Source organism: Chanodichthys erythropterus, chromosome 17 (assembly GCF_024489055.1).
Source record: "Chanodichthys erythropterus isolate Z2021 chromosome 17, ASM2448905v1, whole genome shotgun sequence".
Classification (NCBI taxonomy): domain Eukaryota; kingdom Metazoa; phylum Chordata; class Actinopteri; order Cypriniformes; family Xenocyprididae; genus Chanodichthys; species Chanodichthys erythropterus.
The window spans coordinates 12034530-12050580 of NC_090237.1; the positions used below are offsets into that span (position 1 = coordinate 12034530).

Sequence of the window (16051 nt, forward strand, 5' to 3'; positions counted from 1 at the left end):
GTATTGCCACAAGACTTTAAGGTGTTAATATGAGACAATGCAAAATAAAAATTGCAAAATTAACTTGTATAATAATATGTATTATTACTTAAAAATACAAAAAAAAAACGTTTTTCACAACACAAAACAAAGAAACAAAACAACACAGTAAAGCAAAGCCAATCAAAATGAAAAACAAAAACAAATAACAAAAAATTAAACAAAAATGCAATAAAAAAGCAGCAAAACAAAAAGCATAAAAGCAAAAAACAACAACAAAGCAAAACAAAAACACAGCACACAGCAAAGAAACAAAACACCACAATAAAGCAAAAAAGCAAAGCCAAACAAAATGAAAAACAAAATGAGTAAAAAAAAAAAAACATGGCAAAACAAAACAAAAAAACAAAACAAAGCAAAGCCAAACTAAACAAAACTACAGCAAAACAAAACAACATGGTAAAGCAAAAAACAAAAACAAAAAAAGCAAAGCCAAACAAAACATATACAGTAACAAAACAAAAATAGTATAGTAAGGAAGTACACAGGCCAAGGCACTTTGAGGGATTAAAATGTAAAATTAAGATGTTGGTAAATGTGTAACGTAGAGCTCGGTTAGACGTGCACAGCTAAAAAACATGTGCGGGGAATGCCTGAAACTCAAACCATGGCATAGCGAAATGCCATCTTGAAGATCTGCCATTTCTGGGTGTGCCTCACACAAAGAAAGACTGAACGGTGACAAAAAAGTTAAATTGAGAAGGGGAAAAGGAAAGAAAGGGGTGGCTAATCGTCTATTAATTACGGCTGCCGTCGCTCTCTACATGACTTCCGCAAAGGTCACAAAGAGAAAACAGGAGATTTAAGAGTTATGAAAATGTTGGCTTTTCTCCCTCTTGGCATGCAGGCTTGAAAGACGAAGAGGTGATCAGGGAGATGAAAAAAAGCGAGGGAGCGAGGGAGGGAGGGAGGGAGAGAGAGAAGGGCACAGCTGTTTTGGCACCCTCCGGGTTTGAGGCTTGTGCTACATGTGCTTGCCATTCAACTGCAGCTCCTTTTATTTACTGCATGTACATGTTGGTGATTGCAGGCCGCCCTCCCGAAGGATTGTTTTACACAAATATACAGAAACAGATGGCACATCACACGTATGTGTGAAAGTAAGCAAACATTCAAACATTCATTGTTATGGCAGAGAAGAGAAAAAAAAAAGATTTAAAAAAAAAAATCTTAATAAACCCTTAAAAGAACTTGTTACGTCCCGTTAGTTAGATGTTATTTGTCTAGGAATATTATTAGACATAACAAAATAGTCGCATGTGTGTGTAATGGCAAAAACGGGAAGGCAGTAATAAATCTGTCATTATTTATTCACCTCCATGTCTTTTCAAACATTAAATACTTTTTATGTAAAGGAATTTGTACTAGAATAATGTACTGTTCACTCTTTTCCATGCATTATAATGAATGGTTACTGGAGCGTTCAAGCTTCAAAAATGACTCAAAAGGATCATAAAAGTAGTCCATATAAGTTATTCAGTTCATAATACAAGTCTTCTGAAGTCACATGACGCTTTGTGTGATAAACAGACCAAGATATAAATCATTATTCAATAATAATCTTGCCATCCAGTAAGCTGTTACCCGCTGCGGATCAAGTCATTGAGCTAAACTAGAGAACTGAATCAGTTTGATTCATGTACAAATCATTTAGACCAATTATGTGAACTGATTCATTAATAGACCCAAAAGAACCATTCATGTATATTATATCAGTGTTGTTACTGTTAATTAAATAATTGAAATAATTATAATTGAAATCAAACTGAAATATAAATTATATGAAACGTTTTTAAGCAAAACGTAACATTTTTAAAACTTAAACTAAAATAAAAAACATATATAAAAATAAAAGTGAACCCTTTCACATACACATATTGACAAACGTACCTCTCCAGCTACAAAAAAGAGCAGTGGCGTCTCCTCCTCCTTGGCTTTGTACTTGGCCATGATCTTCTCTGCAATTGGTTGGATGAGCTCCTTGGCCGGCTCCAGCTCTCCCTCTTCCTCAGCGTCTAAAAGAGAGATTAAAACAGCGAGATGAGAGAGAAAAAAGGCATGATGTGTTAGAAAGATGAATGAGCATAGTACTTAAAAAAAGGGAGGTGAAGAGTCAACAGGCTTTGAGTGCTCATCTGCAGTGATCTCAAAAGAAAGAAGAGAAGAATCATCTCACCTACGAACAGCACGAGACAGGGCCCTTCATGCAGCTGCACGGCGTTGGATTCGCTGAGCTCCAGGACGGGTCGCGGGTGCCACGGGAAGAGCCGACAGTCGGGGTCATTGAGAATCTCCACTCGCCCCTGTCGCGTGATCATGTGACCCTCTGTGTCCAGCAAAATCAGTGTGGGGATACCTGGAGAAAGTTAAAATAAAAAAAGCTGTATATAAATTTATATAAATAACATTCATTCATATAAATCTGTTTTTGTCCCTACCAACCACGGCAAGCGAGATAACCGTGAAATCTCACTGGTGTAAAATCACCTTCTTTTTTACACTGCTATATACACTACTAGACATAACAATGTTTTCTGAAAGATCATGTGACACTGAAGACTGGAGTAATGATGCTGGCAATTCAGCTTAGCCATAAATTAATTTTAAATATATTTAAAATATAAAGCGATTTTAATTTTTAATATTTCACAATATTACTGATTTACTGTTATTTTAATCAAATAAATGCAACCTTGGTGAGAATAAGAGACTACTTTCAAAAACATTTATTAAAAAACAAAAACAAAAAAAAAAAACAGAAAATCAAACCCATACCTTTGAACAGTAGAGTACTATTGTTCATGTCAGTTCATAATATATAATGTTAACATATACTACAATTAAGATAATTAATAAATAGATTCTGTACAAATATTGTTTAACTTTGTGTTAAACTTATTGTAAAGTATTAGCTATATGTTACTGTGTTTGTGTCAATGCTTCATGTTTTTACATTTTTTTAAAAATGTTTTTTCATCATTTTTGTGCTTTTATTGACAAACAATAATATTGTATGCGTTTATAAGAATAAAATGGACAAATTAATGGTGACAAAATGTTTACAAAATTAAAGGATAATTCATCTTTACATTTTATTACTTTGTATTATTGTCTTTTACATGCCTTATGTTTAATTCTTAATGTGTGAGATGAAACAAACAAAACACAGCAAAACAAAAAACACAGTAAAACAAAAACAATCAAAAAACAAAACAAAGCAAAAAACAAACAAATAACAAACAAAACAACACAGCAAAAAAAAAAAAAAAAAACAGTAAAGCAAAAAACAAAAACAAAGCAAAGCCAAACAAAAAACAAACAAAACAAAAATGTAACCCCCGGACCACAAAACCAGTCATAAGTGTCAATTTTTTTAAATTGAGATTTATACCTCATCTGAAAGCTGAATAAATAGGGATGTATTTCCATTGATGTATGGTTTGTCAGGATAGGACGATATCTGGCCGAGATACAACTATTTGAAAATCTGGAATCTGAGGGTGCAAAAAAAAAAAATCTAACTATTGAGAAAATCGCCTTTAGAGTTGTCCACATGAAGTCCTTAGCAATGCATATCCAATCACAAAAAATATTTTTTATATATATTTACGGTAGGAAATTTACAGAATATCTTCATGGAACATTATCTTTACTTAATATCCTAATGATTTTTGACGTTAAAGAAAAATCAATAATTTTGCCCCATTCAATGTATTGTTGGCTATTGCTACAAATATACCCCATGCTACTTATGACTGGTTTTGTGGTCCAGGGTCACAAATAGTATAGAAAGGAAGTACACAGGGCAAGGCACTTTGGGGGATTAAAATGTCAGATGTTAGTATATGTATCAGAGCTCGGTTAGACTTGATGCCGTTTATCAGAGTAAAATGGACAAAAATGAATGAATGTGACAACAAACTTATTCATCTTTAATTTTATTACTTTGTATTATTGTCTTTGACATGCCTTACCATGTTTAACGGTTAGTGTGTGAGATGGTAAGTGGAGCTGAACAGTGGCTTTAGGCCACATAAAGGCCCTCCACACCCTAAGCACAACAGCAGCACACATTCTTCCACAAAGACACAGTCAGACGGCCTGTGGTCACACTGATCTCTCTGTACGGCCGGACTCTCTCAAGCCCTCTTTGAGATAGAAATCTGCCTGCAGTATTAGTGGCCTTATCAGCCACACACCGACTTCAGGCTGGAGGTGGAGGGATGGGGGAGTCAGTATCAACTCATCCAAGATGAATTCCACACATTCCAGACCTGATAGGCCAGAAGCCAGTTCTTTCTCTCTCAATGTGTCCACTCCCAGTGGAGAAGAGCAGAAAGCAGAGAGAGGCTGTTAAAGGGGTTGTATGATACATTAAGAGTTTTTATGGGGCTGAAAACAATCATTTCATCATCTTTATGTCATTCCAAACATCTATGATATTTTGAAAAATGTATCTAGGTTTGTTTTGGGGGTTTTTGGTCCATGTAATAAAAGTCAATGGGGTTCCAAGTGTTGTTTTGGACCCCACTGACTTTCATTACATGGATAAAAACATTCTTTAAAATATCTTCTTTTGTGTTCTTCAGAAGAAATAAAATCATGCTGGTTTGGAATGACATGAGGGTGAATAAATGATGTCAGAATTATCATTTTTGCTTGAACTACCCCCTTAAAAACCATGTTTTCAGAATTGTTACACAGAGTGAGAGCGAGATCCAGAGAGAGCGAGTTAAAGAGAGAGGGAGCGGTGGGGAACAGTAATAGTAAAGTAAACTTGATTAGCCGCCCACATTCCTGAGGTCCTACAGCTCAGTTTGCAGTTCCTGGCAGGGTCAGCTGTATCCAGCGACGGCCAACGTGACATCCAACCACACGCTGTTATATCAAACAAATTCACGTCCACCTGAGCCAGAGTTAAAGTCCACAGACGTACCTTGGATTCCATAGAGTCTGTTGAGTCGTGACCGTCTGGCCTCATCTGTGTACGGCACTGCCAACCACGGCATCTCGCTGAAGTACTGCGTAAACGACTCCTCCGACCTACATCACAAGGCACATCTGCATGTTTAAAGTGCCCTCCACAGTTAAACTAATGATAGTGAAAGTGACGTGTGGCCAAGTATGATGTCCCATACTCTGCATTTCACCCATCCAAGTGCACACACACACACAACAGTGAGTATTGAACACACACTGTGAACACACACCCGGAGCAGTGAGCAGCCATTTTTGCTGTGGCGCCCGGGGAGTGATTGGGGTTTGGTGCTTCACTCCTTTTTTTGTTGTTGATTTGAAATATGTTATTTAATTGTCAGTTTAGCAAGCAGTTTTTGAGATTTCAGGATTCCCCTATTCAAACAGATAGGACTTGGTCTTGGATGCCTGAAATAGCTGCCCGGAGGCGTTGCAAATATACAGATTTTCCTTGAAAGGGACTTCATTCACTTCCCCATCTACATTTCCTGCTGGTAATGAGAATCAAACCCACAACCTTCAGGTTACAAGTCTGACTCTCATATATGGCTGATATTATGTGCAAAAGTTAGGAATGCACCATATATAAGTGCCATAATCTGCTGATATTATAGATTTTGCTATCAGTTATATTTTATATAACTGTATATAGGCCAATATTGGATATTTAATTGCACTCATTTTCCTCATTTTCACATTTAGATTACCTTTGCCAGCATCTAATGCTCACTTAAAAGTTAATCTTTAACACTTAATTAATAATTTAATAACACTGTTAAATGTAATCTTTTGCAAATCTCAAAACTAATATCCATGTTTCATACTGTACATAATGTCATGATTCCTATATTCACCTGAAGCATTGAAAATGATTGTTTTTAGTGTTTCACTTTTTATTTATTAAGGCAAAATAGTATAAAATATTAAGATCAGCCATTTATTGGTGATGAAAATAATTATCGACCAGTATCTGAATTATTGGTGCATCCAAAAGTCCAAAAGTCAGACCACACTGAAAATCAGGGATTCAAAACAAATTTAAACCTGGAAATTTCTAAATTTAGGATAAAAAAAACAACGTATGGCATAAAAAGAATCCACTGAAATTATGTTAAAAATGTTAAATAATAATAATAAAAAATGAAGCATTTTTTAAAATGTGTGTTTCTTACCTATCAGCACTGACAAACACAATCTCAAATTTGTGTCCTGCTTCTTTCACTTTCCGGTATGATTCCACCAACACTCGGGTTAGACTGCGACAAGGAGGACACTGCGGGAGAAAACCCACACAAACACGGACAAACACATACATAAGTTATGACAAGATCTCCTAAAGGGTTTCTGATAATAAACAGCACTTAGTGGCCTAGTGTGCGCCCAGAGCACTTAATATTACTCTCCCTGCAGTTCAGCACTCTTTTAAGAAAAAAAAACAACAAAACAAAACAAAAAGTGAATAGGGCCTGAAAGAGCTTTTAAACTCATCCACACTTTTATGGCTTGGAGGTATTTTGAGCTGCATGATTTTTCTCTTGTCACAAGAGTGTTACATACAGCCTGACATGCTTCACTCAGCTCTCTTCAAGAGCTCTCCAGGCCTTTGACCACCGGCAGGCCCACACTGAACGAAAGCTCAGCAGATTCACGCAGAACTCAAACGCCTGTCATTCACAAAGTTTTAAATATCCTCCGGCCCTTCTGCCTTTCTTTATCAAATATTTAGGCAGATCTGATTAATGCTTCCAGCCACTAGTATGAGAGTAGTACTCATTTACCATATTTGAATCAATTCCACAGATTTCCCTGAGAACATCAGCGCAGAAAATGCAATAAGTCTGCAGATTTTGTCTAGGTCTAATTATCAGAATGAATTAAACAGGAAGAGACTTTTTTGTAACATCATAAATGCCACTTTTAATCAAGTTAATGCATCCTTGCTGAATAAAAGTATTAAAAAATATCTTTCAGATCTAAACTTTTGAATGGGAGTGTACATTTAACAGCATTCCACTAAATAGTTTCAAGTAAACCTATCAAATAACGTAAAACAGCAATCATTTGTAAGGATTAAATCTAATGTAATTTAATACTAAAAGTAACCATGATTGAATGTAAAATAACTAAAAGTTGATCATTTGATAATAGAATTCACCAGTAGCACACCACAAACTGAAATATGTTTTCTAAGGTTACAACTGAACAATGTTGACCTTTCCAAGATGTTGACATATCAATCAGTTGTATGTGGCATTAAGGTGTTCATATTCATGAGGCGATCAATCAGACTTAATCAACAATTTCAATCTGTAGAAAACTAAAACTAAAAATCCACCCCATAAAATAAACCTATGTCTAACTGGAAATGGATGATTTGATGCACATTCGACAAACTTTTTGGTAAATTGTACAGTATATTATATTGCAGCTCTTTTATTTTCCCTGGCCATCTAAAATAAAATATTATTTTTTGAAATTATTAATATTTATTAGATTATTATTATTGAAAAATAAGAGGACCCTGACTGATATTCAGCTGTATATTATATATATATATATATATATATATATATATATATATATATATATATATATATATATACATATATATATATAATATACAGCTGAATATCAGTCAGGGTCCTCTTATTTTTCAATAATAATAATATATATATACACACACATATATTATATTATATTATATTATATTATATGTGTGTATATATATATATATATATATGTATATATCTGTCTCTGTGTTTCTTTACAGATACAGAGTCACAAAGCTTCCTTGAGTTTTCTTGAGGTCAACTGAGGTCGTTTTCAAATGGAGGGAAAAAGTGGCATTAGTATAATCGACGGCAACAATATGTCCAGGCACTTAGTCTTATAAAAGTCACTTTAATAGAGGTTCACTTTACGCTGGTTAGGAGCGAGGAATGTGGTGTTGGAATAATAAACTGAAATATATAGCCTGGTTTTGTGGCTCATCTTCACAATTTGTCTGGGTTTGAAAAAGGGGGGACTGGAAAAACAAGCTCCCGCTACTGTGGCGGCTGCCCTGTGGACTGGCACTAGCAGTGCTCGTGTTTGCAGAAGAGTCGAGAAACGCTGTCAGTTAAGAAACCGCTCCACCATGAACGCGAATGAGTGCGTCACATACTGGCCTGAGTGTACAGAGTGATTTTTTTTTTTACAGTGGGAAATAACAGGGTGTCTGTGGAAAAGGTTTCATATGATGGGAAACCCAAGAGGAACAGTAACACCACTGAGCTTTGATATCCAATTCATGGATTCATGAGAAAAATGACTCTTATGAACTGGTTCTTTTAAAAGACTCAATCAAAAAGATTCATTAAACTACCTCAAATTTACACATGAGTTAAAGGTATAGTTCACCCAAAAATTAAAATATTGTCATCATTTACTCACCCTCAAGTTGTTCCAAACCTGTATGAGTTTTATTCTTCTGTTGAACACAAAAGATATTTTGAAGAATGTTGGTAACCAAACAGTTGATGGTAGCCATTGACTTTCATAGTATTTTTTCCCCCTACTATGGAAGTCAAGTTTGGTTACCAACATTCTTCAAAAGATCTTCTTTTGTGTTCAACAGAAGAACAAAACTCATACAGGTTTGGAACAACTTGAGGGTGAGTAAATGATGACAACATTTTCATTTTTGGGTGAGCTATCCCTTTAAGACAGACTTGAATTAGACTCAATCACCAAATCATTCAGAGCCATTATTGACTCCCTCACTGAGCCGCAAGTCATTTTTTGTTTATTTTTTATTTATTTATTTTTTGTGTTATTTTAGAGATATTATACTTTTTATTAATATTTTTCATTAGTTTTTATTTTTATATATTCCATTTTCATTTTAGTTATAGTTATATTAATTTTGTCATTTATTAAAGCTGTCATTTTTAATATTTTTTTTAACGTTTTTTTATGGTTTTTATACCTTTTTATATGAGTTTTAGTTTTAATTATTTTAATAAAATCAACTTAAACTAAATTAAAATGAGAAATGTTGCCTTGGCAACTAGCTGAAATAAAATTAAACCTTAACTTTGTCTCCAAAGTACAGGTATGTTAGAAAAACTAACACAAAAAGAACTCACCCAGTGTGCAGAGAAGTAAACCCCCACGAAGGACCCCTCCAGGGCACCGCTATCTGCAGTCTGCCGGTTGTTCCTTAGTAAGGGCCCAGCCACCACCTCCGCAAAGGGCTTCGGCCCCCAGGGGAACTCCAGGCCTGCAGGACGGGAGCGGAGAAGAGCAGGACTCTGATTACTGTCACACAATCCTCCTTTCACTGCCAGCACAGCACATGCATATGTCATTCATATATTTATAATACACATGAGCCTCTCCTCTGGATCCTGATAGCACATGGAAATCAAACGCTGCTACAGATCCGAATGGGAGCAGAAGGAAATATTAGGTCTTAATGTGAAAGTCCACCAGTTTTTCTTTTTTTTTTTTAAATATTACATAGCTATTTAAAAATGGCATTTATTTAGTTTACCTCAACTAAAAATTGAAATTGAAAGGGATACTTCACCGACGGCAAAATGGGCTCTCAATAAAAAAAGGCTGCCTATACAGTAGAAAGGTGAACATTTTGAAATCACTGCTACCTGACTACAGAAAACAGAGGAAAAAAGGCTCTTGTCTTTGCTTTTTCCAAATATGTAGGAAAACTTCAACACCCATAATGCACTGGGCATGTTGCCGTCCAAGGCCACTCCCATCAGTCTGCTATAGATTACGCTTACCAGAGTCAAATGCCACCTTGCTTTAGTAGGAAATACTTCTTAGCAAACTTATAGTCATAATGGTGTCGACTTGTATTGTTTCTCGGTGCAAGAATTCAAAGAGTAAACGTTGAGCAGGAGTGAGTTACTTTCATTTTCCAGTGAAGGATCCAGTGTTTTGTAGGCAGCGGCTAAAGGCCACAAATAATCAGAAATACGGAGAGAATACCACGACGGAAAATTTGAAAAACCTGTGTTTGTAGTCAATATTTCAAACTGATGACCACGGACAGTATTTTAGCCAAACGTAGGGGAAAAACTGCCGTTCTGTCAGTTACGCCCAGCCCCCCCAAATCAAAACGCTGTTGCATAGGTAAGAAAGCTGTTGCCATAGTGTTCCATTTTTACCATAACTCTGTTTAAGGTTTAGACACAGTACCATACAATTTTCAGTGATAAACCTACTCTTACAATAACTGTCCTCTGTTGTTCCAACTGTCTGGACGGGGATACAAAAATGCAGTATAATCTATAGTTTTAAATCTGTAGTTATAAATGAGTATAATCTTTAACTTTCACAAAAGCCCTGGAACTGTCAAAAGCAAACAAAATGTCCTCAGACATATTAATGTCTTATTTGCAAACAAAACCTGAAAAGAACCAGAATGATCTGAATTCAGATCAGAATGATCAAAACCAGTGAATTATTCCATTACTGATCCGGTTCTCAACTTCCACTCACTTTCAGTGGTTCTCAAGTTGACAGTTCACCAGCAGGGATGTTTGTCAGTGAATTATGACTAAAATATTGATCTATCAGTTATACAAATCTATCCTATGGAATTATGTTGCTTTTTTATGTTTTTGTGCCATTTTTGGAGCTTAAAGGGGACCTATTATGCAAAATTCACTTTTGTATAGTTTAGACATAAATGTGTTTTTTTTTAATCCCCATAAATCAAAAGCAGTCTCAGAACAATCCAGATCCCTGGCAGTGTGACGCCACATTAGCCACAGGCCCCCTCCAGGAATGTTTACAGACACTACCATTTTAACATTGAACTTGTTGTGAACTTGTACAGAGCGGTTCTCAGTCCGCCATTGCTGCACTGCCGAAAATGTCTCTCAAGCGTTTCAGGTGTTCTGTAGCTGGATGGATTAATCCACATAGCTCTCTCCATTTATTCCCTAAATCTGAGTCGCTGAAGATGAGGTGGAGTCATTTTGTTTTAGAAGAAAATGCTCCCTCAGCTCTACCGAAATTTGTTTATGTCTGCAGTATATGGCAGTAATGAAGGTGAGAGCACTTTATTACAGTTCATCGGAGTTGATTTACGGACATAAAGTTTACCAGTTTATTAAGCACCACCCGAAAAGGGATAAGGTCTTTATATATTTGTTTACTGTTAGTTGTAACGAGTGTTTCTGTGTACTTCACTGTGTATGTTGATGATAATGCAAGGGAGAGAAAGTTTATGGATAATATTTTAATGTACTGTGTTTGCGTTTTATTAAGCTCTTACAGTGATTTTCTAGAGTGAAAACAGACGCTTCATATTTTGTGTGAAGTACAATAAACGTTATCGGTAAACAGGCTTGTGCTAATATAGTGGATAAAAACAAGACGACAATATAAGTTATAACCGTAATTGAACTAAACTATACCTGTTCTATCTCCATGCAGCATGTATTATCAGTTTCTGACATTATAGTGTGTCCTGACTGACTCCTGACACCGGAGAACGAGGTCTTGAAGCTCTGCCCTCTTACTCACTGCACTTTTTGTTTCATTGACGTCCATTCAAACGCATGCGAATGCATCAGACCGGAAATGCAAGATTGTGCGAAAAATTTTGCATTTCGCTCCGTTCCAAAGTTTACGTTTGGTGAACTCTGACCTGTGATTTCGCATCACGTGAAGATGTGCGACCAGTAGAAGATCGATTCGTCACGGCATGGCTGAATTAAAAGAATTGTATTTTTGCAGTAAAGTCGAGTAGGTTATGTATTTTTACATTTGGATGTATTACTTTAAGTTGTGTGTTGAATTCATGTTTATAAAAAAGATGCTGTAGACCGTGACGTCAAATCACGACCGTTACAGCATCCGAAGAAATTTTGAACGTTCAAAGTCTAGTGTGAGCGCGGCTATAGGCCGAGCGCAGCAGCTCATTTGCATTTAAAGGGCACACACTGAAATGTCGCGTTTTTGCTCAGCCCCAAAAAGTGGCAATTTTAACATGCTATAAAAAATTATCTGTGGGGTATTTTAAAGGGATAGTTCACCCAAAAAATGAAAATTTTATGTTTATCTGCTTACCCCCAGTGCATCCAAAATGTAGGTGACTTTCTTCAGTAGAACCCAAATTATGATTTTTAACTCCAACCGTTGCCGTCTTATGATCGGTTTGTGTAAGAAACCGAACAGTATTTATATCATTTTTGAACTCTAATACACCACTATGTCCAACTGCATTCAGCATTCGCTTAGTGAGGTCTGATCGCGCTCTGACAATGGCAGTGATGTCTCGCGCATATACTTCAATGAGTGCTAGACATCACTGCTGCTGTCAGAGCACGATCAGACCTTAGTAACGAGTGCTGAACGCAGTTGGACATAGTGGTGTTTTAGAGGTAAAAAATTATATAAATATTGTTAGTTTTCTCGCACAAACCGATCGTTTCGTGTCTTAGGACATCAATGTGTCGTTACGAGCCGCAGGGTTTAATTTGGACTTGTCTATGCAAGTTTTATTTACTCTTATAGTAGAAGTTCCCATCCACTCGCATTATTTGGCTAACAGACCGCAACAGTTGGAGTTAAAAATCATCATTTGTGTTCTACTGAAGAAAAAAGTCACCTACATCTTGGATGTGCTGGGGGTAAGCAGATAAACATCAAATTTTCATTTTTGGGTGAACTATCCCTTAAGCTAAAACTTCACATACACACTCTGGGGACATCAGAGACTTATTTTACATCTTGTAAAATGGGGCATTATAGGTCCCCTTTAAAGAGATAATTCACCCAAAAATTAAAATTCTCTCTGCCGAACACACACACATACACACTCACACACACAAAAGAAGATATTTTGAAGAATGTCAGTAACCAAACAGTTGATGGACCCCATTGACTTCCACAGTATAGAAAAAAATACTATGGAAGTCAATGGGGTCCATCAACTGTTTGGTTACCGACATTCTTCAAAATATCTTCTTTTGTGTGTTTAACAGAAGAAAGAATTATCCCTTTAACAAACATGGCCACTATAATACACCCTACATTTTGGACCAAACAGTGAAATATCAATGTGACGAGCAGGGCGGGCGTGAGCCGTGAGGGAACGGCGCGAGGCCGGTGACGCGAGTGATAATGAGCGTCACCTGCGAGGCGTGCCGGCCTCGAGTCTCTCACGGAGGAGCTCCGGAGGCATAAAAGGAGGAGCGACTACAATGAAGGACGAGAGAGGACCAGGCCTGGATATTATTTTATGTTTTATTATGTTTGTGTGGCCGGCAGACGTCCGCAAGGGTCTGCCGGCATTACTTTCGTTTTGTTCTTTGTTTATTTTATATTAAAGTTTTGTGGAATGTTCGCCGGTTCCCGCCTCCTCCTTCCCACATTTACGAACTGTGTTACATTGGTGCCGAAACCCGGGAGGAAGGAGGGACATGCTGTCGGAGAGCCCTCGCTGCTGAGGGGGATCGCGGTGCTGCGGAGTTTGGGCAGCGTGGGAGTGAAGACCGCGAGAGGCTGCCCGAGGCGGTGGTACTGGAGCCTAGTGAAAGGTGGGACGGAGACCCGGATGCCGTGCTCCTGGGAAGAGTTGGGGTGGCTGCCGTCCTGGAGGGAGCTGAGGAGTCGCCGCCGTCCGCCGTGGGTGGAAGCCTGCTGCCGTCCGCCATGAAGGGGAGGAGCAGGGGACCGGGGACTCGGTGCCGGCTGCCCTCAGCCGGAGGAGCCATCGCCGGCCGCCAAGAGGCGGTCGAGGATCGGGCCGTCCACCAAGCGTCCGGTGCCATCGCATGTGGCACCGCGAGGAAGAGCCTCTTGGCAGGCTGAGGACCGAGCGGCAGTGTGTCGGGGAACCGGACCAAAAATTTTTTTTTCTCTTTCTTTTTCCTCTCTCCCCTCTCTCGTCCTGTCGCTCCCCTTGCTTCCGTCTCCTTTCTCTCGTCTCGTCTGTCCTTACCCCTAGGTGCTGCGGCCGCCGAGACAGGCCCCGGGGGGAGTAAGCGCAGTCTCGGGAGTACCCCCCGGCCTGCGAGGGGCGTTGGGGGTATGTGACGAGCAGGGCGGGCGAGAGCCGTGAGGGAACGGCGCGAGGCCGGTGACGCGAGTCTCTCACGGAGGAGCTCCGGAGGCATAAAAGGAGGAGCGACTACAATGAAGGACGAGAGAGGACCAGGCCTGGATATTATTTTATGTTTTATTATGTTTGTGTGGCCGGTAGACGTCCGCGAGGGTCTGCCGGCATTACTTTCGTTTTGTTCTTTGTTTATTTTATATTAAAGTTTTGTGGAATGTTCGCCGGTTCCCGCCTCCTTCTTCCCACATTTACGAACTGTGTTACATTCAATAGCGAAGTGTCTTTATTCTTTGTTACAGGCTTCATTAGCCAGAAAGAACAAAAGCGCAGGGCTGTCGCTGGGGTCTTGAACCTGCTCCAGTACTGACTACTGTGCACGTTCACACACACACACACCATACAAACACACCGGATATCGTACATGCTTTCACACAAAAGCTCTTGGCTATGTCATCACAAAAGCAGAGTCATCAATCCTGCACACCAGTGTTTCAGAATGGCACTGTGCTTCATGAATCACCGAGTTCATTTTTCACTCTTACTGCTGGTAACTGTTGGAGCTGAGGCTCATTAAGCTGAGGAGGTGAATCTGTCATGTTGATCACCTGACAAATTCCACTGCATGAATGTTTTTATGCAAATACAGTGGCTCTCTGCCTTTCCCCTCTGCATGTGAAAAAAAAAAAAAGGCATTTATTTGTCTGGAGTTGGAGATGACACCACTCAAGTGAGCCGAGGGCTATCAAATGCATGGAGCTCTTCAAACACAGTTACCATACAGACGGGTAAAGAGCAACCAAGGACAACCATGTACCGTGGAGCCAATTCAGGTATGCAAGTCTGAGTTCCTGAGCATGTGAAAGTCAAGTAAAAGGGACAGCAAATAAATCATTTACAAACCCTAATTTCTTTGTTTCAAACCTGTATCTTTCCTTTTTTGTGGAACACAAAAGTAGTAATTTTGTAGAATCCACACACAGGTTGTTTGCACCATGTAGTAATGTTGTTCATGTAGTGAACTCTGATTCATAAATAAAATCACTCAAATTCGTATTTACTGAAATGAACTGAACTCTCCTTTTAATCATTCATTTACTGATCTAGTACAGTGCGCATGGCGAACATTTAATTATCCTCATAGTACGCACACAGTAAGATTTTTCTGACCCGGCCCGTTGTTTCAGTCGAAAAAGAAATGGAAGAGACAGAACAACAACAACAACAACAAACTACTGGAGAAGCAACAACAAAATATGCCCATATTGACGAGTGCTTACATGAGGGGGATTTAGATTTGTGCAACTCTTTAATGAGTTTAAATAAGTACAAATACATTTTTATTATTCATAACTTGTGGAGAAGCATAGCGCAGAAACTGGACAGAATAATCTTTCTAGTGTGCATGTGTCGATGCCTGTGTTTTAAAGGCTACACGTTTGGCTGTGCGCATACAAGTGTTCGAGTCAAAACTTGTATATTTTGGGCTTAACTCAGCTCAAAGAATAAGTGAAAGTGAAAAAAAAAAAAGTCAAAAAAATAAGTGAAAGTGACGTCCTGTGCATTTAACCCATCCACGTTAGTGCACTCACATTAGGAGTAGTGAGTAGTAAACACACATACACAGCAACAATGTGGACGCACACCCGAAACAGTGAGCAGTAATTTTTTGCTGTGGCGCCCGGGGAGTGATTGGGGGTTAGGCGCCTTGCTCAAGGGTAGTCACTTCCTGCCGGTATTGAGAATTGAACCCACAACCTTCGGGTTACCAGTCTGACTCTCTAACCATTAGGCCACGACTTCCCCAAAAAGTAATAAATGGAATAAAAATAGAAATAGAAAAGACAAAACAACACAGATGCCTGTGTCGACAAGTGCTTATGCGTGGGCTTTAAAGGTGCTCTCGAATGAAAAATTGAATTTATCTTGGCATAGTCAAATAACAAGTGTTCAGTACATGGA

At 38.4% G+C, this 16051-nt stretch overlaps 1 protein-coding gene across 1 annotated transcript in view; it reads right to left on the bottom strand.

Annotated features, from left to right (window-relative positions):
* nxn (nucleoredoxin) overlaps positions 1-16051 on the bottom strand; it is an 86397-nt gene that overhangs the window by 6621 nt on the left and 63725 nt on the right. Inside the window, exons 3-7 of the mRNA XM_067365302.1 lie at positions 9144-9277; positions 6189-6289; positions 4976-5082; positions 2216-2395; positions 1930-2054 (exon numbers count right to left, since the gene is read on the bottom strand). Coding sequence (XP_067221403.1) covers positions 1930-2054; positions 2216-2395; positions 4976-5082; positions 6189-6289; positions 9144-9277 — 647 coding nt within the window. The remainder of the gene's footprint in view (positions 1-1929; positions 2055-2215; positions 2396-4975; positions 5083-6188; positions 6290-9143; positions 9278-16051) is intronic.